General features: G+C 47.5%; 5 protein-coding genes across 5 annotated transcripts; 2 read left to right on the forward strand and 3 right to left on the reverse strand.

Annotated features, from left to right (window-relative positions):
• Positions 1–1,712: 1,712 nt before the first annotated feature.
• Positions 1,713–6,606, forward strand: FIESC28_05919 (uncharacterized protein; the record flags this gene model as incomplete). Its single annotated transcript, XM_031160064.1, has 10 exons — positions 1,713–1,886; positions 1,970–2,348; positions 2,548–2,774; positions 2,831–3,110; positions 3,165–3,398; positions 3,460–4,410; positions 4,462–5,758; positions 5,812–5,892; positions 5,946–6,323; positions 6,378–6,606. 10 exons carry the CDS (start codon positions 1,713–1,715, stop codon positions 6,604–6,606), a joined length of 4,230 nt encoding a protein of 1,409 aa, XP_031015834.1.
• A 1,114-nt stretch (positions 6,607–7,720) lies between these two features.
• FIESC28_05920 (uncharacterized protein) lies at positions 7,721–10,454 on the forward strand (the record flags this gene model as incomplete). The annotated part of the gene is made up of 7 exons (XM_031160065.1): positions 7,721–7,989; positions 8,098–8,425; positions 8,475–8,892; positions 8,945–9,581; positions 9,638–9,813; positions 9,864–10,074; positions 10,130–10,454. The coding sequence occupies 7 exons, from the start codon at positions 7,721–7,723 to the stop codon at positions 10,452–10,454; spliced, it is 2,364 nt and encodes a 787-aa protein (XP_031015835.1).
• A 284-nt stretch (positions 10,455–10,738) lies between these two features.
• Positions 10,739–13,325, reverse strand: FIESC28_05921 (uncharacterized protein; the record flags this gene model as incomplete). The annotated part of the gene is made up of 8 exons (XM_031160066.1): positions 10,739–11,065; positions 11,121–11,266; positions 11,326–11,588; positions 11,640–11,794; positions 11,848–12,535; positions 12,590–12,852; positions 12,908–12,942; positions 12,998–13,325. 8 exons carry the CDS (start codon positions 13,323–13,325, stop codon positions 10,739–10,741), a joined length of 2,205 nt encoding a protein of 734 aa, XP_031015836.1.
• A 2,544-nt stretch (positions 13,326–15,869) lies between these two features.
• On the reverse strand, positions 15,870–17,309 carry FIESC28_05922 (uncharacterized protein; the record flags this gene model as incomplete). The annotated part of the gene is made up of 3 exons (XM_031160067.1): positions 15,870–15,988; positions 16,047–16,549; positions 16,606–17,309. 3 exons carry the CDS (start codon positions 17,307–17,309, stop codon positions 15,870–15,872), a joined length of 1,326 nt encoding a protein of 441 aa, XP_031015837.1.
• Positions 17,310–18,441: 1,132 nt separating this feature from the next.
• On the reverse strand, positions 18,442–21,468 carry FIESC28_05923 (uncharacterized protein; the record flags this gene model as incomplete). The annotated part of the gene is made up of 11 exons (XM_031160068.1): positions 18,442–18,522; positions 18,569–18,751; positions 18,803–18,845; positions 18,898–18,914; positions 18,969–19,644; positions 19,694–19,909; positions 19,961–20,745; positions 20,800–21,177; positions 21,228–21,254; positions 21,312–21,398; positions 21,448–21,468. The coding sequence occupies 11 exons, from the start codon at positions 21,466–21,468 to the stop codon at positions 18,442–18,444; spliced, it is 2,514 nt and encodes an 837-aa protein (XP_031015838.1).
• Between the last annotated feature and the right edge of the window lie 499 nt (positions 21,469–21,967).

Below are 21,967 nucleotides of genomic sequence, written 5' to 3' on the forward strand. Positions count from 1 at the left end.
CCTCCTACTTCCCGGTTATTCTAACTTATGTCACGATACGTTTTTGGAATGGCAACTATGCTTGAACCGTCGCTGTGCCATGGCATTGCTTCAACTTTTTTATGCTATATTGGGAGTCTATTGCTACCTAGCTACACCCACATCATTACCAGCGAAGCCAGTCAGTTGGTGTGTACTTCCAAAGAAATGCCCAGCTGTTCTTCAAGTCCTTCTATTGGAAGCTTGATTATGATATTTGTATATACGAGAACGCGGTACATACAGCTTGTTATTGAAAACAAGGATACGCAGTTGGCCGAGTATACCAAGTATGATTGAGTGAAAATTTTATTATGCAACTGGATGTGATCAACATGGTGCAAATCATATCATGTTGGCAAAGTAATAGACTGATCTAAATGAGACATTCGACCCCTGTCGTGCTCAGCTTCAGGGTAGCTGATTGGTGTATATGTGGTCCAAGCTAACAGGGTGAGGCCCTACCAACGAGACGAAATTGCGGAACTTCAACGGCCACTACAGTCTGGAATTCACGTCTAGTATGCACATGCTGGAGCGCCGTTGACGTCGGCAAATAGAACGAGTAGACGAGGTCTTTTGTTTTCTGATCCACTCTGCCGCCGGACAGACAGTCTTCCGTACGGCACAGTTATTTCAGCTGTGCTAGGTTGGCGTTGGGAAGTCCAATAGAAACCACAAATCGTTAGGTGATAAATCATCATGAATGGTTTCACTGTAAAATGAATGCAGGTGCGGAACCGCATCAACATGTCCGCCTCTGGAAGCAGGGGTTTGTCCGGTAAGTTGAAGATATTGCACGATCCATCCAATAGGCATACCCTACAGAGGTGTTGGAAACGGTACGAAGTCCGTGAGTTCGATGTGGATCTCGGGTTGCAGTGCAGGTCAGAAGTTAAACTTCATGACACTTCAGTACCACAAAAAGTCTAGAACATTGCTTGTTTCTTACAATGGTTACATGAACACCTTGAGGTTACATTCAAGACCACGTCGTGCGGCATCGTGTAGACTCCGTATCGAGATCTCCCGCCTCGGAGGGAAGACCTGACTGAGAGCGCTTAGCCCTATCTGTATTAGTCGGTCGGCAAATGGCGGGGCTCACCGGAGATGGTTTAGTTGTGGCGCTAAGAAAAAGAAACAAAACCAGGCTTATCCGCCTAGATTCCATTTTAAGCGCAGTGTCCACACGGAACGGGTTCCGACCACTTCCGTTTATGACTGGTGACAAGGGTACAACAAAACTGGACGTCGCGCTGGAGCAAATCCCCCGTTCAGATGGATCAATGTTTTTCAGCTTGCACGTCATTCCCCGTTGCAGCTTAGGCGTCCCGTCCCGTCCCGGGCCGTTTTTAGCCAGTTACGCCTGATGGAACCATGTCATGTCAGGAAGCGCTGGTTGAACCCTTGACAAGTTGGTTGGAAGGATTGTCGAAATTTAATCTGGCTAGACCAAGAGCTAGATGCACTCGTTCCATTGTTTTTCTCGTATCCAGCTTGCCCCTCTTATTCTGACCTTCTTTCCCCATTCCCCGTCCGCTCATCCACTTTGCCTCTTGTAAGCGAGCTGCAGGGTAAATCGATTGTCTTGTCACCCATTTTGGACGTCCGCTGAAAAGCAAAAATCATCATTCTAGCGACTCAACCAAATCTAACTTGGGTCAACGTACTATTGGTACTGCTAACCACCAACAATGAATTCGTCTCGGTGTAACGAGTCTTTCGGCCCCTACGCCAACGGCTGCAGAAGCCGGTTTGATTTTACTCTGCTTTTTGAAGAATCTATACTCATCCTGCCGATCACGGTTTTGTTTCTACTTGTTGCCCCTTGTCGAGCTACTTATCTCCTGCGCAAGAACAAAGTAAAGGTTGAGATTAACTACTGGCTTTATTGCAAGATCGCAAGTCGACGTCCTAAAAAATTATAATTGTCTATTTTAACAACTTGCAGATAACATCCCTGCTTCTGCTGGCGTCTCAGATCGCTCTTCTCTTCTACTGGACACAACCCTCAGCTGTCGCTACGAAGGCCTCTCTACCAGCTGCCGCCTTGTCATTTGTTGCATCAATAAGCCTATTGGGGTTATCCTATGTCGAGCATGTCTATTCATATCGGCCCTCCACTGTGCTCAACCTCTTCTTACTTTTCTCAGTGCTTTTTGATGCTACGCGAACACGAACGCTGTGGCTTCAAGGCTACAATCGCCCTCAAGCCATTGCTGCTCTTGTAGCAACAGTTATCAAGATTCTTTTGTTAGCTGTAGAGGCCATCGAGAAGCGTAAATTCTTGCGACCGCAGTATCGGGATCTACCTTCAGAAGTAACGAGCGGTGTGTTCTCGCACTGGTTCTTCTCTTGGCAGCTTCCTCTGTTCCGGGCTGGTTATTCTAATACCTTACAGATTGGGAGTTTATTTCCACTCGAAAAACATTTCAAATCTTCATATCTGCAAAGCGAGCTGCAAGATAGGTGGGGGAAAAGTTCGTTGTCGCTAATAAGTCGTAGTGAATATTACTAACATCTGAGTAGCTTCCATGAAAGGGGATTACGCTTTGATGTTCACAGTCTTCAGAACACTCAAGGGACCTCTCCTTGCAATTGTCTTCCCCCGATTATGTTTCATTGGCTTCACATTCTGCCAGCCATTTCTCATTTCAGCCACGTTGGCATGGGTGGAGAGCGATAAGAACTCTGATGACACGAGCAAGGGCTATGGCCTCATAGGTGCTTGGTTCCTTGTCTTTGTTGGATTGGCTGTAGGTCCACGCTGCTCACAGCTTTCGGTACATCTTCCTGACCCATCATATTATAGGTCACCACCGGGCAATACCAGCACATGACTGTCCGCGCCACTACCATGGCACGTGGCCAACTTATCTCAATGTTGTACGACAAGGCTACGGATATGAGCATCACTGCTGCCAATCCCACAGCAGCCCTGACACTTATGAGTGCCGACATTGAAAGGATCGACACAGGATGGCGGACAGCTCATGATGTCTGGGCAAATTTGATCGAGATTGTCATTGCGGTCTACTTACTTGGACGTCAGCTTGGCTTGGCTTGTCTCATTCCTGTGGGAGCGGCTATATGTAAGCCTCCGTACCAAGTTGCTCGCGACACTTACTAATATTCTCTCGATGCAGTCTCCATCGTCGGCTCTGTGATTGCTGTTAGCTTCGTCATGGCACGTCAGGCTATCTGGCTTGAGGCAATCGAGAGGAGAATCTCCGTCACATCTCAGATGTTGGGAAGCATGAAAGGCGTTAAGATGTGCGGTCTATCCTCTGTCCTTGGTACTCGGATCCAAGCTATGCGTGAAGAAGAATTGCACATCTCAGGCAAATTTCGCAGACTGTTGATCTGGAATATGGTCTTGGGTCAGTACTTGAAAACTTGTCATCCATTTACTCGAAATCATACTGACTTGGACACTTGTAGCTTACCTCGCTCCTATTTTTGCTCCGATTCTGAGCTTTATGACATATAGTCTTCTAGCTCAATCCCAAGGAGGAAGAGGAAACTTGGATACGAACCGAATGTTCACATCCTTATCACTATTCGCACTCTTACAAGATCCCCTGGCGTCTTTCGTCACCGCACTATCATCCTTCATGGGATCTGTTGGAAGCTTTGTACGCATTCAAGCTTTTCTGAAATCAGTGCCCCGCGCCGATGATAGGATCATTCGAGACCGTGGAAAGACATCTAGCTCTTTGGTCTCTAAGACATCAACTACCGAGCAAGAAAAGGGTAGCGTTTCACCCTCCACAGAGCCCAAGATGCTGGTAGATGATCCAATTGGAGGTTTGCTTGACGGCAATAGCGTTGTCGTGAAGGACGCTTCTTTCGGATACGACAAGAACAAGAAGCCGGTCTTGAGCAATATTGACGCCGTGGTTCCCAAGGGTAAGCTCACTCTTGTAGTGGGACCCGTCGGAAGTGGCAAATCAACGTTTCTCAAGGCGATTCTCGGAGAAGTGAGCGTTATGAAAGGTTCCGTCCATGTTTCAAACACTGACGTTGCCTTCTGCGATCAAACCCCTTGGCACATGAATGGTACAGTCCGTGATAGCATCATCGCCTTTTCTCACCCGGACGAGCGCTGGTACCACAAGGTATTGGAAGTTTGCGCTTTGAATCAGGACCTCGCTCATCTGCCCCAAGGCGATCTTAGCAATATCGGAAGTAAGGGTATTGTCCTTAGTGGAGGTCAGAGTCATCGAGTCAGTCTGGCAAGAGCAGTGTATGCTCAACGACCCACGATTGTTCTTGATGATATCTTCAGTGGTCTGGACGCTCATACCGAGAACGCTGTGTTTAACAACCTTCTCGGCAGTCATGGCATTTTGCGAGATCTGAAAACGACTGTGATTATCGCATCTTCTCGTTGTACGTATGATAGTCTGAGATCTTGAGGGGATATAACTAACTACGATACAGCCAATCGGCTCCCATATGCAGACCACATCATTTGCCTTGATGGCACTGGCACAGGCTGTATCCAAGGCAGCTTCGGGAAGCTTAGAGAGTCTGACAATTACGTTTCTCGTTCTTCCGCATCAGCAGTAGACGGGAAGCAATTGAAAGAGGCTGGTACTACTGCCACTCCTGCATCTGCCGCTCCCGAGTCTACTGATGCGCTACCAACATTAGACACGGCCCTGCTTGATCCTGAAGATGGCAGCCCAAGCCGCCGCACCGGCGACGTAGCAATATATATGTACTACATCCGTGCTATTGGCTGGATCCCGACGATGGTCTTCGTTCTAGCTATCTGCGCCTACATTTTCTGCCAGGCGTTTCCTACCATCTGGCTTAATTGGTGGGCGGCTGCTAATGCGAAAGAGCCTTTCACAAAACTTGGTTACTACCTCGGTATTTACGCCATGCTCGGTGGGCTATCCATCATTTTCTTGGTTTTGAGCACCTGGCAGATGATTGTTACAATGGTACCACTATCCGGTAACAATTTCCACCAAAGCTTGCTGAACACAGTCCTCGACGCACCCATGTCATTTTTCGCAGCCAATGATTCTGGGGCAACCATCAACCGATTCAGTCAGGACTTGCAGCTCATCGACATGGATTTGCCACTCTCTGCCCTCAACACCTTTGCCACGTTCGTGCTTTGTATCGCTGAGATGATTCTCATTGCTGTCGGTTCCTATTACACGGCCATTGCGTTCCCTTTTCTGTTTGCGACGCTGTGGGTTGTTCAGCATACTTATCTCCGAACATCACGTCAGCTGCGGTTTATGGATCTTGAAGCGAAGAGTCCACTTTACGCCCTCTTCACGGAGTCTGTGACTGGCCTAGCGACACTACGTGCATTTGGGTGGCGCGAAGCTCTTGAGACAAGACACCATGAGCTTCTGGACAGGTCTCAAAGACCATTCTACCTTCTTTACGCCGTGCAGAGATGGCTTACCCTCGTTCTTGACATGATTGTCACTGTCATAGCTGTGTTGGTCGTGGTGATTGTCACTCAGCTAAGAGGTATCCTACCAGCAGGATTAATTGGTGTCGCGCTCGTCAATATCATTCAATTCAGTCAGCATCTCAAGTTGTTGATGACGTTTTGGACAACACTTGAGACTCATATTGGCGCAATCTCTAGAATCAAGTCCTTCACGACAGACACTGCCTCTGAACATGAGCCGCAAGAGAAGGAGCAACCTCCATCCACATGGCCGTCTGAAGGTACAATCGTATTCGATCGAGTCTGGGCGGGATATAAGTAAGTTCACGGTCGGCCTGTCAATAAACATGAATGCTCATGTTGACTTCTAGGGAATCTGAACACGTCCTCAAGAATGTTTCACTATTGATCGAAGCTGGACAAAAGATTGGTATTTGTGGACGTACTGGAAGGTAAAACGGTCTATGTACTTTATGAACTACGTTGCCTAACTCGTTTTCCCTAGTGGTAAAAGTTCCATGGTGTCGGCCATCTTCCGTATGGTAGATATCCACAGTGGTCGCATACTGGTAGATGGCCTTGACATCAGCACCATCCCCCGCGAGGAGATTCGCAGAAGACTCATCGGTGTACCCCAAGATGCATTCCTCATTGAAGGAGGTAGCGTGAGGCTGAACGCTGACCCTGCTGGAGGTCTTTCAGACGCCGCCATTGAAGGCGCCTTAAAGTCTGTTGACCTCTGGGAAATTGTAACCAAGAAGGGCGGCCTCGATGCGCTTATTGAAGAGCTACATCTTTCGCATGGTCAGAAGCAGCTCTTTTGCATCGCACGAGCTATTGTACGTTCATCGCCAATTGTAATTCTTGACGAGGCGACAAGCAGGTATGCGTTCTTATTTCCAAAAAGAAATTCACATGATACTAATTATATTGCCAGTGTTGACGCACATGTCGATGAGCTTATTCAACGTCTGGTACGTGAGAAATTTCAGGGACGCACTGTCATTTCGGTTGTCCATAAGCTCCATTCTGCTCTAGATGACTTTGACATGGTTGCTGTCCTTGACGCGGGCGAACTCCAAGAATTCGGAACGCCTCGAGAGCTGCTGGCAAAGGGACCCCGGATTTCTACTTTTGCTTCGATGTACAACAGCCTCATGGCATAAAGAAGCAGCACAGTAGATGTGTGGCAAACTGAATCCCAGTCCAGCCATTGAATGACCTCAAAACCTGCAAACAGCTTATGTAGATCACTATACTTTCTTGTACGATTGAATGTCAAGCTTCTATGGGCTCGTGTGAATACCAACCTTTCTAATGATCTACTTATATCAGGCTTTCTGGTTTCAATTTGGCCATCGTAAGAACACCATCTAAACCTTAGACCCAGAAGTAATATTCAATTGGGGTCCCCCAAGACTGCGGTGCATTTCATAATGGAACGATTAACGGTGGCAAATAAATGGCCCGTGGTAGCACGATAATTCGTTATCCTGGCACATTTAGTTGGCAGAAAAGGTCTGGAACATCTGCGAGCCTCAGACAATGATGTCTGTCATCCCGACCAGGATTTTCGAAACAGGCGGTTACGCTACATTTCATCAAGAAATCGGGACCTACGTGGCATCGGCATCTTGCAGCGTCAATCAGATCATGATCAGAGTTTTTACCGGGATTGTCTCGTGCTTGACTACTGTAACTGGCCTGCAGAACAGGCCATCCGCAACAAGGCGTTTACTAACTCGACATATCACATATGAAGACCTGGTCATATCACCTCATCACGTAACACGACCCCCGTGCAGAAATTTCCTTGCCGCTTGCTCTGATTCTCGGGTACCCTGGTCGTACGGCTGCGGGATCGACACTGCAGCTAAAATAGTTTCTCATCATCCTTTTCACGTACACCCCTCCCCGTAGGCTAAAATATGCATCTTCTATCCGCTCACCTTCGCGTTTTGTCTTGTGCCTTGGAAGTCCTTTTCTTCTTGATCCAAGTTACCCCGGTCAGATCATACTGCTGGCGTGGTGGGTCTGTACCTCAGTTTTTCTATGTGCTGTAAAGGATCTTTGGTTGGACCGCACTATGTGGACGTTTCCGCTTTGTTATTTCTGGCCATATGTTGGGTGTAAAGAGACAACTAGGCTAATTCAGTGAGGCGAGCTATTTCCCAATGCAACCGTAATTCAGGCAATCTATTTATCCATGTAGATGTTTCTCCCAAACTGCACACTCATTCACGACTTGGAGCTCATGCCACCTACTGATTTCTTGTAATCATGCGGCTCATGGTATGCATACCAGTCGTTTGTCTGACTCTTGGTCGAGTTTTGGCTCGTCCTGGTTTCGATGGTCCTGCAGCACGATACCATTCTTTAAATCGTTACGAACCCGAAACATCGGAATGTGCCTCCAGCAAGGATGTTCCTGTCAAGGCGCCATGGAAAAACATTTTCCAGAGTCTTGCAGATCAGGAGTATGCTGATGTTACTGCCTATCTCCACAAACAGGATGGACTCAATCTCACTGCCATTGTGAACTCAACATCGTAAGCCCCCTGTATCTCATTTATTTATCCGGATGTCTGATTGGCCAACCACCTCACATCCTCCGCTTTCGCTTTCTTGTGGTAACATTGTTTGATAATTGCATACAGTTGGGACAATGTTATCGTCTCTCTAGACTTGTTGCAGCCAAATAAGACCGATGCCTTGACATACCTTGAAGGTAATGGACCAGCTCCAACTCGCTATGCTCGGGCTACACTGCAGTTCAACTCTCAGGTACAACCCTACATTCAAGAGTACATCGTGGGTCCATTGCCTGTTCAGGAAGGGTCAACTCAATACGAGGAGCTCAACTATATGTTCACCTCTGGCCGAGGTCGGACTAACGTCTACAACGCTGATTCTGAGGCTATTGCTGCTTTCAACTTGGAGGTTGGAGCGGACATTCAGGATATCACCAAGAAACTTCTCAATGGCGTAAGAATTCCTCTTTGACTGGCTTGCAGCCTCAGCTAATGATTAATAGACCGCTACAGGTACCGAAGACGACAGCCTCTTGATCGCAGGCAGCGACCCATTGATCCACCATGGGGACCGGGTTTATCAGTGGAATGAGTTTTACTCTGCACACAGAGGTGAATTCTTTTCTGAGACCATATTGCCCACTAGTTTGCAGTTCAAAGTTGACATTACTGGCCGAGATCCTTCTAAATGGAGGGTCGTTGGTTGGTACTACGATGGCAACTATTGGCCCACGACTGCTGAGTTCAAAGCGGCCGCGGAGGCACTGAGACGAAGACCAGGGCCTAATGTCGACGGAATGTGGACTTCTACTGATCAACAGGGCGAGAAGCTGCCTCTGGACCACCTGTACCCTCCCACTGCCGTTCAGCCTGATGGTCCGCGGTTTAGTCTGGACAGAGAAGAGAATTACGTTGAATGGAGTAAGTACAATTGAGATATTGATTCACTGGCCTTTAATTGACAACTATACAGTGGACTTTGGCTTTTTTATCTCGAATCACAAGGAGACTGGTCTCCAGCTCCATGATGTCAGATACAAAGGCGAGCGTATCATCTATGAACTCGGCCTCCAGGAAGCCATGGCGCACTACGCGTCGCAAGACCCACTGCATGCCTCATCGGCATATCTTGATACCTCCTACGGCATCGGGACCAGCCAATGGAACCTCGTCGATGGTTTCGACTGCCCTTCCCATTCCACGTATCTCAATACATCATTCTACATCAGTGAGATGACCCACATCCACCCCAACAGCTTGTGTCTTTTCGAGCATGACACTGGATATCCCATCCAGCGCCATCTGACAGGAACTTATGTTTCCGCGACTAAGAATATTGTTTTTAACGTTCGTAGTGTCTCTACGGTCGGGAACTATGACTATCTCTTTGAGTATACCTTCCATTACGACGGATCCATCAGCGTCACTGTCCGTGCATCTGGCTACATTCAGGGTGCCTTCTGGTCCGGAGATGGTGATTACGGGTTTCATATCCATGACAAGCTATCAGGTTCTATGCATGACCACGTGATCAACTTCAAGCTTGACTTGGATATGAAGGGCAGAAAGAACAGCTTGTTGAAAACAGAGTTTGTACCAATTACTAAAGTGTAAGTATCCTTTGTTTTGTTGAGAACAGTGTAGGGCAGTGGACTGAAATTAATAGGTACCCATGGTCTGAGGGACAGCCCATCAACACGATGAAGACCAAGCGATCTTATGTCACGAATGAAGACGGCGGCAAGATCACGTGGGCAAAGAACGGAGCCGCTGCATATGCTGTTGTCAACAAGGATGCGATAAACGATTTTGGAGAGGCGCCTGGCTACGCGATCTCCCCAAGTGAGTGATTCTTCATCAAGCAATGTGATTGATACTGATAAACGTTACAGACAGCGGCAGTACAGGCCATCTGACCGTTCAATCATCTACAGCCCTTGGACAGTCGGCCAACTGGGCAAATCATAACATCTACGCGCTGCAGCAGCATGATACCGAGCCAAAGAGCGCCTACGCCTTCAATAGTTACGACCCTCACCATCCAGCCGTAGACTTTAACGAGTTCTTCAACGGCGAAAGTCTTGATCAAGAAGACATTGTCTTGTAAGTATTCATATCAATTGTTCTCTCCAATACCAAATACTAATTCTTATAATAGATATTTCAATCTGGGCATGCACCACCTTCCCAACACCGCCGATCTGCCCAACACTGTGACCACAAAAGCGGTTTCGTCGATCATCATCACGCCTCAAAACTACTTCTCAGGTGACATTTCGCGACGCACAATGCATCAAGTTCGTGTTTCTTATGATGAGAACTCTAATGTTACGGATGTAAAGATGTTTGGCGCGAAGCAACCTACTTGTGCATTCGACATGAAGAACGTTGCGCCCAAGTTGGATACATTTGTTGGAGAGCTTCAGATACCCAAGTTTCCATTTAACCCTAGTGGTAGTCTTCAGACGAACCCTGGTGGTTAAATGTTTTAATAATGGAGGATATTCGGGCACTTGCACTTGTTGGGCTTTTCAACTCATATGAGACTTAGTATGAGCTGTTGCTACATCCATGAATATAATCACCTCACTATTCTCTAAGCCTAATCATAATGAGGTCGTCTAAAATTATCGTTTGCTGCCGTGATGTCATATGATGAAGAATCTAGCGTCTCTGGGAACCGGACAACACTGTGGTAAGTAATCCCATAAATGTCGTGTGTTTCTTGTCTGCCTCTACTATCCGCTAGTTCTCTTAGGATGCCCTTCTAGCCTTCAATCTCTAGCTTTTTCTGAGCCAATCTCAAGAGCCAATTCTTCTCCCCAACCTTACTCTCATACATAGAGAGCGTTTCGGTGACCGAATCCTGCAACCCTACAGCTATTTTCTTAGCATACTCCAACCCCCCGGCAGCGATCATGTCCTCCAATGCGAGCTTGCGAACTTCGGGACACAGTCCATTGCCGCACTTGCGCTGCTGTAGTATACTTAGAAGGCGGCCCTGCTGAGGCGACTTGGTGGCGAGGGCGTGGATGAGCGGAAGCGATATCTTTCCCTCGCCGATGTCTTGAGCGAAACCCTTCTTTTCCTTGTACTACCCATATTATTAGCAATTGGAGCTACGTATATGGAGTTGAATTTGAACATACCTCGTCGCAGAGAAGGTTCTGGTAATCATCGCGTGCTTGAAAGAAACGACCGACAAGCTTCATCAGCAGACTGACATCGAGATCCCGATGTGTAGTTGCCTCGGAGCGCATCAGCGCAGCCAGCAGAGTAAATAGACTGCCAGTTTCTAATCCGAATCGTCAGTAAACAAGAGACAAATCATCACCAACGCCATGTTTGACTTACTACCATCCACCATAGTAAAGTACTCTTCCTCCGTTGGCACGGATGTATGGTAGGTCCAGTACAAATCCATGCCTTGGCCAATGTGCCCTTCGATGAGCAGATCCAAAAGCATGCGAGAAGCCCTGGACGACAGAGATTCTGCAGCCTTCAAGGCCTTGAGCATCAGTAGGCTAGCTGAGTTGATGGTCTGATTGACTCCGAAGACAACGTGAGTAGCTGGGTATCCTCGTCTGAGGGGAGAGTTGTCCTCGATATCGTCGAACCTTGAGTGAATGTTAGAGATTATCTTCGATGGATAAAGCGTTGGTACTCACATAAGGGAGGCGCTGTGCAAATGATTGATAATGTCGCGAATGGTTGCAAGCGGCTTCTCGGGAACTTGATACCAGACTTCTAATCCGTCTATAACTGCGTTCCTAAATCCCTTAGAAGGCATCATTTCCAAATACTTCTGGGGCTGGAGGATCATCTACTCAATGTCAGACTTGCAATCATTTCGTATCATCGGCCGTATCCACTTACATCCTCGTACTGGCGAATTGACCACGTCTGGCCAAGCTGAGATTTCTGGACGTCGTTGTCGTTGTCGTTGGAGACATGAGGTCGATCATCACTTGTCTTCCACTGATGACTCTCTGGCATGACCTCCTGTGTGGTAGGATCGAGATATTTACGATCGTGAAGGACAACATCTATGTTATCAGCCATTTCTTTGGCGTTGACTGAGATGGGCCTACCAAGGCTCTCGGTATCACTTTCCTTGTCAGCACAATGTTTCCAAAGGGCCGGATACACGTCCGGGGCACCAGCTCGATATCTTGCTGTCGTCATGCTCCAAGCAAAGTTGCCCGCCGTCACGAGGTCCAGTAATTCCAACCACTGTCGTGTTTTCTCCGTAGCAGCACCCTTGGCAAGGAACTCGTCCTTCAGGCTGCAATATTTATCTTCGCGTGATATGATCTCCTTGCGGAGCATTCTTTTGCCCTCTTCTTTCTCGATTGAGTGCCATTTCATGAACAGGAAGATCGAGTTCGCTATCGCACCGGTGGCTCCATTGGATTGGTAGTTGCTCCACTCTTTCTCCCAAGAGAAGTAGTCATTGACAAGAACCCAACTGTCATATGCCGCTGAGGTGATGTCCGCTGTCTTCTTCTCTTCCTCGGGTGTGAGTTTGAAGTCCATGGAAAAGCAGAGGAGACTCATGGTCCAGCTGGGATAGACCTGTCATTAACGAGATCGTCGCGATATGGGTTTTCATACTTACGGGCATCCAGCGTCAATAACACGGAACTTGAGATAGTCATCGAGGACAGTGAACTTCATGTCTCTGATCTGGACGAAAACGTCCGACATCTCCTTCCAAAGACGTAGTGTTTCCTTTGCTTGTTCTTTGTCGACTTCCATTAGTTCCATGACCATCTTGGCCTGTAGTTGGCGTCGCTGGACATGATCCTTTGACTTGGGACCACGGCTTGTGTTGCCTCCCAAGGTCAGGCCCTCCATGAGTTGTTCGTTGGCTTTTTGAAGCTTGATTATCGTCAGACAGTATTCTTAGTGAACAGGTCGGGGCTGGAAGCGTTACATGAGACTCATCCTTCTTCTCGGAATACTCGATAACTAGAAGGTCGTATTAGTATGCGTGGCACGGGAGAAGTCTAGGGGATACTCTTACCATCGTCGTGTATGTAAGCGTACTCAACCATGTACGTTGTAAGGGCAAGCCTGTCGCTCAAAGCTTCACATGCACAAAGAGCAGTGAAGTTGCCTACGGCGGGATTAATGCAGCCTACAGCATAGCTATGGACATCTTTGTTGCGGTCGGCGCCCGCTCGCGCATCTTTGCTCGATTTGAGGAAGTCGACCTGACACTGCCAGGAACCAGCATCTGAAAGACGTGCGTCTCGGTGGATGCGCGGTGCGAAGCGACAAAAGTACTCTTCCCCTTCGTAGGTGTGTCGGGGTAGGGGTAGAGAGTTGCGGATGAACGATTGTTGACTCATAGTTGGCCTGTTGAGAAGGAAGCTTGGGTAGATGGTTGTGTGATGGGGTGTGTTGGTTAGATCTTTTGAGCAACGTGAGCTTCTGTTATATACTCATAATGTCTGTACATCTAATGGACAGGCCGTACTAAGAAGGCAAAGACAAATTTCTAGTCTTGCGGAGACGAGTCCGATGCCGCCGATGAGTGATGATAGACTGAGCCTATGGTAGTGTCCCTTCTTATCGTTGTGGACCACTTCGAGCTGCCCTATCTTGCAGAGCTTCCATCCCAGAACATTTAATCCACTGGCTGTATGATCGCCAATTTCACTGTCTCGGAAGGTTTTCAGCCAGCCTCTGTCCCAGGTATCTAGCATCTAGGATGAATTAATTAGATGCCACTAGAACTGGTCGATGGAACATGACTAGATTGAATATCTCGATCATCCATACGAAAGTCAATCAAGGGTTAAGCGACTTCAGCTTAGCAATCCAGCTGCTAGACATCTCTTTTTGTTACTCGCTTGCTATGTAACTGTACACCTGTCTCCTCTGAGAGACAATCTCCGGTCCCTTGCCTTATTTATCACTCAAGCTGACGAAAGGATGGGGCTTGGGGTCGATTTGCAATTGTAACAGAACTGATGTCCCTTGAATTAAGGCAACGTTTCATACCAAGTCTGACAATGCACGTATTATTTTTGTACCTCTGTGCCATAGGAGACTTTTCTTATTTTGAATTACTTACTGGCTGCAAGAATGTTTCGTAATGTACTACACTTATTATAGCAAGCTACAACCAGGAAAGGTGGTTTTTAGTAGGGCGTTGTTCGGGACTCTGACCACGCTGAGAAGGCTTGCTCTGTGCCTCATCCAAGATATGTACGGGTAGAGAGGGAAGGCCAAGAGCCGCCTATCTACATCCGTCACCCAGGTACTCAGTTTGGAAATTCTGTGAAGGTCCAAGACCCGATCGGCGATACCTCCTCGACGGGATGGGCGAGGCTTGTCGTTTGAGACAGCGGCTCGGGTCGTGACGATCCCGAGTGGAGCTAGTCTAGGTAGCGAGACTAGCTACCTCGCGATCGCTCAGCTTGGTCAAATTTGTGGTGTTCGTCTCATTTTAGTATACACGGGTAGATGGCGGTCAAGTTGACTCAGGTCAGCCGCATTATCGGTCTTACCATTCCCGTCATCAGATCATTTTATATTGACTATCAATGCTGTGGCAGCTACGTCACTGCGTTGACATGATGATGTCGTGCGCGGATACCCCTGCAGACAGGTGAAGTGCAATCGACACTTTCGAGCAGTCGAGTCAAGTTGTACAAATCAAATTGCAACCTGTCCCCGACATGCAAGTTAAGAAAAAGTGTACCTTCTCAAGTGTCTATGGTCTGATTTAAGTTCAGAAGTTAGTATACTGACATGAGCACTCAGAAGTGACTTTCGCTTCTTTTTATTGAAGATAATGTAGGTCCTGGGAGGGTGTCGGGTAGATGTCTTTATCTTATCTTATCATAGCTATCTTATCTTATCTCCAGCCCAGCCTTAGTTAGCAGGTCCATTTCTTCAGCCCAGCAGGATAAGAAGATGACCCACTGTTCCTCAACTCAGGCAAGTCAAGCCAACTCAGGCCTTTGACTTGCTCCTGGTTCCAAGATTTGGTCCCCTGTGCCTCAAGCCTGTGACAAGGTCCGCCTAACTTGACTTTTTAGGAGTGTTGGACTCACTGCATATCAATTTGGGTGGGATTTCAGCCTGCATAATTGGCTTGTCTCAGATGTAATTGCGGCCGGTTCTTCTGGTACCCTGACGACATGCATCGTCCCACCGCAGAGAACATAAGAGATGAAATAATTTGGTCATCTAATGAGAGCTAAGACTAAGTATTAGGCTCTTTTATGGCTGTAGACCAATTCTTAGAGGATGACCCTTCTGACACCCGCCTGCATGCCCTCCCTGTCGCAGGTCTCACTTCTGGTCGATAAGGGTAAGATTACTTGCACGCTCCACTTTTGCGTTCATCCTTCTTCTGGTGTCTTATTAGTCTACAAAACTGGGACTTCCGCTTTTTCCATCTTAAACAGCAGTAGGAAATTAGACAGTACTGTGGCCTCTGCGCATAGCAGTAGCGAACTGTCACGCGCTGTGCCGATCTGTCTTGCAGTAGACAGTTCCGATCTGCAATTGAGATATAGGCAAGGAACTAAGGTGCGGAATATAATAGAATGACGCGATAGAGATACATCAATATATTGACCTTGTGCTATTGTTTCTGTGTTCAATGCCGATCGATTCCTGGAAGAATCTTCAGTTGTTCTGTACTAAAGAATGGCGCGGTTGGCGGAATGCCGGAACAGCATTTCGGCGAAAGCCGAAAGCCATTGTGGCAAACTTAAAGCATATTCGCCGAAAGGTAAGAATCGCCCAAGCCCAAAAGATTTAGAATACCCCTGCTACTTGCGGAGGTAGCGAAAAAACATCAGATATTCCAGTTGAGTAGTATCCGTTCAGTCGCGCTAACGCCAAGAGTAACAATGGGGATACCTTACTTTGATCTCTTACGACATGACGCCAGGTTTGAGCAGTCTTTTTGCTTTAACAGCTGCTTCTACAGTTGGTGATTGGACAAGAATAACCATATCCAAGCTAGATATTACTGCAAAGCAGATATTGGACCCTGAGAATGTTGTTAGACGATCTTAATTATTCGTCGAGCGCACAAGCGGGAGACTCACAGGAATACCAGAACTCATGGAACCGAGCTGGAGGTAAATGCTCAACGAGACTTGCGAGGCTCGTAGCCCATATGAAAGAAGACTGGTGAAGATTTTGAACGATACCATCATGTGCAGCTGAGCCATCAGTGGTGTTTTCTAGTGACGGTTCCAGCTCAGTCAAGTCTGGTAAATCCCAAAGATCCTGGGCATTTAGTGACGGAAGCTCCATGCTTACTAGTCCACCGTCGAGCTGATCGTCAATAATCAGGGGAGGATCAGCAGAAGGTACGATGGGTCTCAGCAGTGCTCTCCAGACGTAGGTAACCAGGGTGGCATGTGCGATAAATACCGTCGATGGATATTTTCCACTGTTGCTCAGTATCCCGTTATTGCTTGCAAGCCATGGTGACTCAATGGCCGTGACAGAAGTGCGCCAAGTGTTCAACTCTTCAAATAGAGGCTGGGCTGTTTGCACAGAGGATAACAAATCTTCAGAGAGCCTCTGCGAAGATTTTAGTGAACTCCATTAACAGCACATCAGCATGACTGGTTGGACCCAATACGTCGGATAACTTACTAGAAGGAAGCCTGTACATTACCAGCAATGACAGACAGGCGACTCATGTCCCTGAATGGTCTAGTCAAGTCAGCATGTGAGAGGTTCGTAAGAGGGATACTTGCAGGGATACTAAAGTCGCCGTCGTCTAGCTCTCCCAAATCCCACTCGGAATCAGATATGTAAGATGGCCGACCCATGAGAAGAGACAGCCACTTGTCCTCAATATACAAAGCCCACCACAAGCGGCGACGAATCTGCTTTTCTTCAGTTGGTATGGCACACATACGCGTCTCAAGATGAAGTCCAAGGCTATGAGCAATTCCTACAAGAGATCCTAGCCATGAACACTTGGATACGTCAGACACGGTGGCATGGGCTTCAGCGTGTGTTGTCTTATGCAAGTATAATAAGCCCGCTTGGATGACTGATAGACGAGGGCGATAGAGTTCTTCCTGCAAAGCCTGATAACATATACGCCATACAGCTTCATGTGGCAGGGGGTTGTACATGTCGACAACGGAAAGGTGGTCATCGTTGCGAGAGAATGGTATGGATAATCCATAGATGGCACTGAGTAAGTGACAGGGGACATGATCGAGTGCATCGTGTTGGGGTGATGAATTTGTGAACGATTCTTGATTGAAATAGGCTGATGAAATGATTGGCAACGTAGGGTAAATGTATGTGTAAAACCTTGCGTGCTTGATGAGAAATAATGTCATGTTGATGGGGGTGGTTTAGCTTACAGCTTGATGAGACGTATCCCCCACGACACCGGGATCAGCGAGTTCAACTTATCTCGCAGCGAAGTTGCCCTACCAATGCCTTCTGCTTGATCTTTATATTTTGGGGTCAAAATGAAGTGTACTGGTATTTTCTGTCGATTCGGAACGCCACCGATATTGCGGAATTGCAGACCGTAGAAACTTCTGAGCCCGTACTCGTCAAACTGGCAATGCCGAAGAAGCCACGGATCAGACTCGGAAGACGTGCCCAGAAGTATGCATGTTTGATCATTTCCGCCGTCCAAGGTGTGAGCAAACTGCAATTGCGCTGAGGGAAATGACCCATCAAATACAGATGTTGAACGATGGGCGAGGTCGCCGGGATGTAGAAACCCGGGTGAACCTGCGGCGATTACGTCCCCGGCATTACTGGCAGGTGCGGTGTTATTATGGCTGTCTGCACTTAATTGAGTTTGAATGCCACGATCGGCACTTGGTGATGGTGTCGCAGGAGACAAAGATAGTCTTCTATCTTGGCGTGTCGCAGGGCTTGGTCTTCCTCCTTGGAACGTACAGGTCGTGTGAGTCTGTTCGCACCGGCGACATGGAGGATTATTGCCTTCAGCTTGACATCTTACTTTGCGCGAGCGGCATTGATCGCAAGGACGACGTCTAGTCCGGAGGCGGTAACTGCGCAAGCCAGGCTCGGTGGGAACGACAGAAATATCCATCCTGTGCCTGAGCTCTTGGAGTGGATCGATAGTAAACAGAGTTAGTAAAGAGTGAAAATGATTCGAGGAAGAAGATGTTGAGTCATCGGGCCTAACTAAATATGATCTATTACGTTTAGTAGCATATTATGCTTGTCTAGAATATTTCGGGATCTAATAGCCGAGTCTTTAGTGCGGTCTTATAGAGTTTAGGTAGTGCAATTGCTAATCTAGACATGGGTTACGAGCACATCCCTTCCAGCAGCCGCGATAAATGAACAAAATGTTGTGTACACTTGAGAATGATACTACGATTTTAAGTGAGGTGGATTTCTCAACAGTCCTTTATTCGATGCGCTACTTAGGTCGGTCCTGACTCTGTTGACCACCACTACCACTCAGAAAAGATCATCTCAGGTCTAGTACAAGAATGACTGCCTTGTCAAGGGAAGCGAGCTCACAGGTTGAGATTTGATCTCGTGCCCATCGCACGTCACAGCCTAAAGCCGGTCAGTAAATTTTCGAAAACAAAACACGATCACTTACTAATGTGTCGGGATCTACAGTGATCTTCGGTGTCGCATCGTTGTATTTGAGATCCTTTTTCGTTACTCTCCGACAGTCCTTCACAACTTCAATTTGCTTCTTGAGGTTGTACGATCGAACGTTTCCCTCTGGCGACATACTTGTTTGAGATACAAACATGACACTGGACTCGGGATGCAAGGCCTGTGGTCGTGGTCAGATGAGTATCTTGGAAGCGAGGAAAAGAATACTTACTCCGTACATCGGCCGTGCGATCAATGGTTCTACGTCCGCGACCCTGCGAGAAATTAATATATGCATCAATTCAACGACAAGAGGAGGAATCTTACGCTCCGTTGGGATCACCCTGTTGATTAACGTTAGCGATCGTCTAATTAATCATTCGGCGTCAAACACTTACCATTTGTGCAAAAGTGATGAAACCTTTCTTGAGAACCTGAAAAGGCTTCGTGCCAAACTCAGCCGGCTCCCAAATTACTAGATCGGTCAGCTTTCCGGGCTCAGCACTGCCAATGACATGGCTGATTCCCTGTGTAATCGCAGGGTTGATCGTGTATTTGCTGATATACCTCTTGACGCGGTAGTTATCTGCGCCTGTTCCCTCATCTTCTGGCAGAGGTCCCCGCTGTAGTTTGTTCTTGTGGGCTGCCTTCCAAGTGCAGGTAAGAACTTCAGCAGATCGCCCCATGGCCTGAGAGTCGGAGGACATAATGCTGATAGCTCCGAGATCATGCAAGATATCCTCCGCTGATATCGTCTCTTCCCTAATCCTGTTCTTTAAGAAGGATGCATCGTCGGGATTGTCCTTCGAAAGTCTATGGCAATTGGCCGCCATGTCAATGTGCTCGTCAATTGTGTTTGTCGTGAAGGGCATAGTAGGAGTTGTACTGCTAGGCAGAACATTGGAATATTCGACCAGCTTGATCACATCGGGGGCATGTCCGCCACCTGCACCCTCAACGTGATAAACGTGAATACTGCGGCCTTTGAAGATGGCGGCTGTATGTTCGAGGAACCCGGCTTCGTTGAGGCCATCAGTGTGGATATGGCACTGGATGTCATGCTCTTCACAGACGCTATACTAGTTAGACTCATCGGAATTAGAAGACTCAGTGGGAAGCTTACTTCAAACAGTTGTCGATAGTCGACGGAGTGCACCCGAAATCCTCGTGCAGCTTGAGTGCGATGACTCCCGCTTTGATCTGATCTTCGAGACCAACCTTTCCTGAATCGCTTCCTTTTCCGACAAGACCGAAATTGAGAGGAAGCTGGTCGCACGCTTGCATCATTGAGCGAATGTACTTCTTGCTCGCCGTTCCATTGACTGCGGTGGAAGAAGTGCTGGTATCTGTTAGTGCCTGAGGTGAAAAGGCGTGATGTTAGTGTACTTACCTTGGACCAGTGCCTCCTCCGAAGAGAGTCGTGATTCCTGATGAAATAGCTTCGTACGCCTGCTGGGGACAAATATTATGAACGTGGGTGTCGATTCCACCAGCAGTGACGATCTTCCCTCCAGCATCAATGATATCGGTATTTGACCCAATCAACATGCCATTGGTCACACCATCCATAGTAGCAGGATTACCTGCCTTGCCAATTGCAGTAATGACACCATCCCTCACGCCAATATCAGCTTTGAAGATGCCTGTCCAATCGATGATGACGGCATTGATAATAGCCAGATCGAGGCATTCGGCATCAGAGCATCCACTTGACGCGCCCATGCCATCACGGATGGTCTTGCCGCAACCCAAAGTGCATTCATCGCCGTACACAGTATGGTCTCTTTCAATCTTGATCCACAAGTCTGTAGAGCCTAGGCGGAGAAGATCTCCGGTGGTTGGACCATATGCCGAAGCATACTTGGTCCTATCAATCGTGCAAGGCTCAATGGGCTCGTGAGCGTTTGAGTCTTCCGAAGAATGTCGGTACCCTGCCTGATTCAGTGACTGCAAGATCTTGTCAACATTCTTGGGGTCAACGGGGCCTTTGCAGAAACCACTTCCGCCTTGAATGGCCTTTAAGCCTCCAATCTGGACTAGGGTGACAGTTTTCGGCTCATTCGGTTCAAAGCGTAGAAACTCCCCAGCTGGGAGATCAAGATGGAATCCGTAGGCTCTGACGCGGTCGAATTCGAGATCCGGGTTTGTTTCCATGAAGTGAAAGTGGGAGCCAATCTGTAGAGCATGTCAGTTGCAGAGACTGTATGAATCCGGAGGCATATTGCTTACATGCACAGCACGAGTACCCTTGTTGGTAACAGACACCCTTGTGCGTTTACGTCCTTCGTACAAGGCGATATCTCCAGACTGAGCGGGTCTGACGGCACCAGGCATAGCCAAAGGGTGGAAGTCTGCCTCATTCACTGGAGGGAACAAGTCATTGCCAGGATCGGGGAGAAAGCTACCGTACAACGCCATCTTCAAATTACCATTGTCGGTGTTAATGGGATTGTGAACAGTAATTAGGTGCGTTCCGGTTTCAAGGGTTCCTTCGATCTGCATCTGTTTTAGTGTATCTGCAACTGAAGGAAAGACATGGCGGCGACCAAGGATGTTTTTTCCAAGATCCATTAGTTCCGCAACAGTGTATGATTCATTGTGGATGACCTGGGGTTATCAGTGATGTATCAATTGAGAGAATCAGAGTCTGGTCATACCTCTTGAAGGACCGTTGAGATTAGAGCCTGGTATGCAGAGTCAGTGATGTACAGTAGGTAAGTCTCACAGTAAAGAATACTCACGCTGGACTCAAGATGATTGAGCTTCTTTCCGTGAGCTAGGCGTCTTTGTGCAAGGCGACCTGCCTGAGCAAAAAGAAGTTTTTCAACCTAGTAAGAACGTCAGTTAAAATCGCATATAAAGGTGGGAGATGTATACCTCACGAGGAGTATAATGCATGTTGGATAATTTGAGGTGATTGACAGTTGATTGACTGAACAGTTAAGTACTTGTGGTATTGTTAATGAAAGCCTTGATTAATGGAAATAAATGCAGCACACTGGTCCATCTTATATTGTATATAACTTTTTGCGACTCTGAAGCATGACGACTTTTGCCATTCATTTACAGCCACCAACTTCATTTCGGCGAATTTAGTTCCTTGGTTCTTTTCTTGACAGGCGCGGGTGGGGCTTGTAGTGGAGAGTTTTCGCCGAAATGCCCAACCATCAGGGGGCCGGAAGAAATGATCGTTGTGATCATAAGAAGCGGAATAAGTTAGCCACCTTATGCCGACTTTCAACCGGCATTTATGACACTTTACTTCAGTAGCCTAAGTCTTAAAGGACAATTCTTCTGTTACTCACCTAGCAGCATGACTACAGTCTCATTCAACCTCTCAAGCAATTAGCGAGCGTTTGATAAGACAGAGAGATAAGATAAGAGCACGGTTACCAGG

The sequence above is a fragment of the Fusarium coffeatum genome (genome assembly GCF_003316985.1).
Source record: "Fusarium coffeatum strain FIESC_28 chromosome Unknown BRIP53273_contig_128, whole genome shotgun sequence".
In the NCBI taxonomy this organism is placed as follows: Eukaryota; Fungi; Ascomycota; class Sordariomycetes; order Hypocreales; family Nectriaceae; genus Fusarium; species Fusarium coffeatum.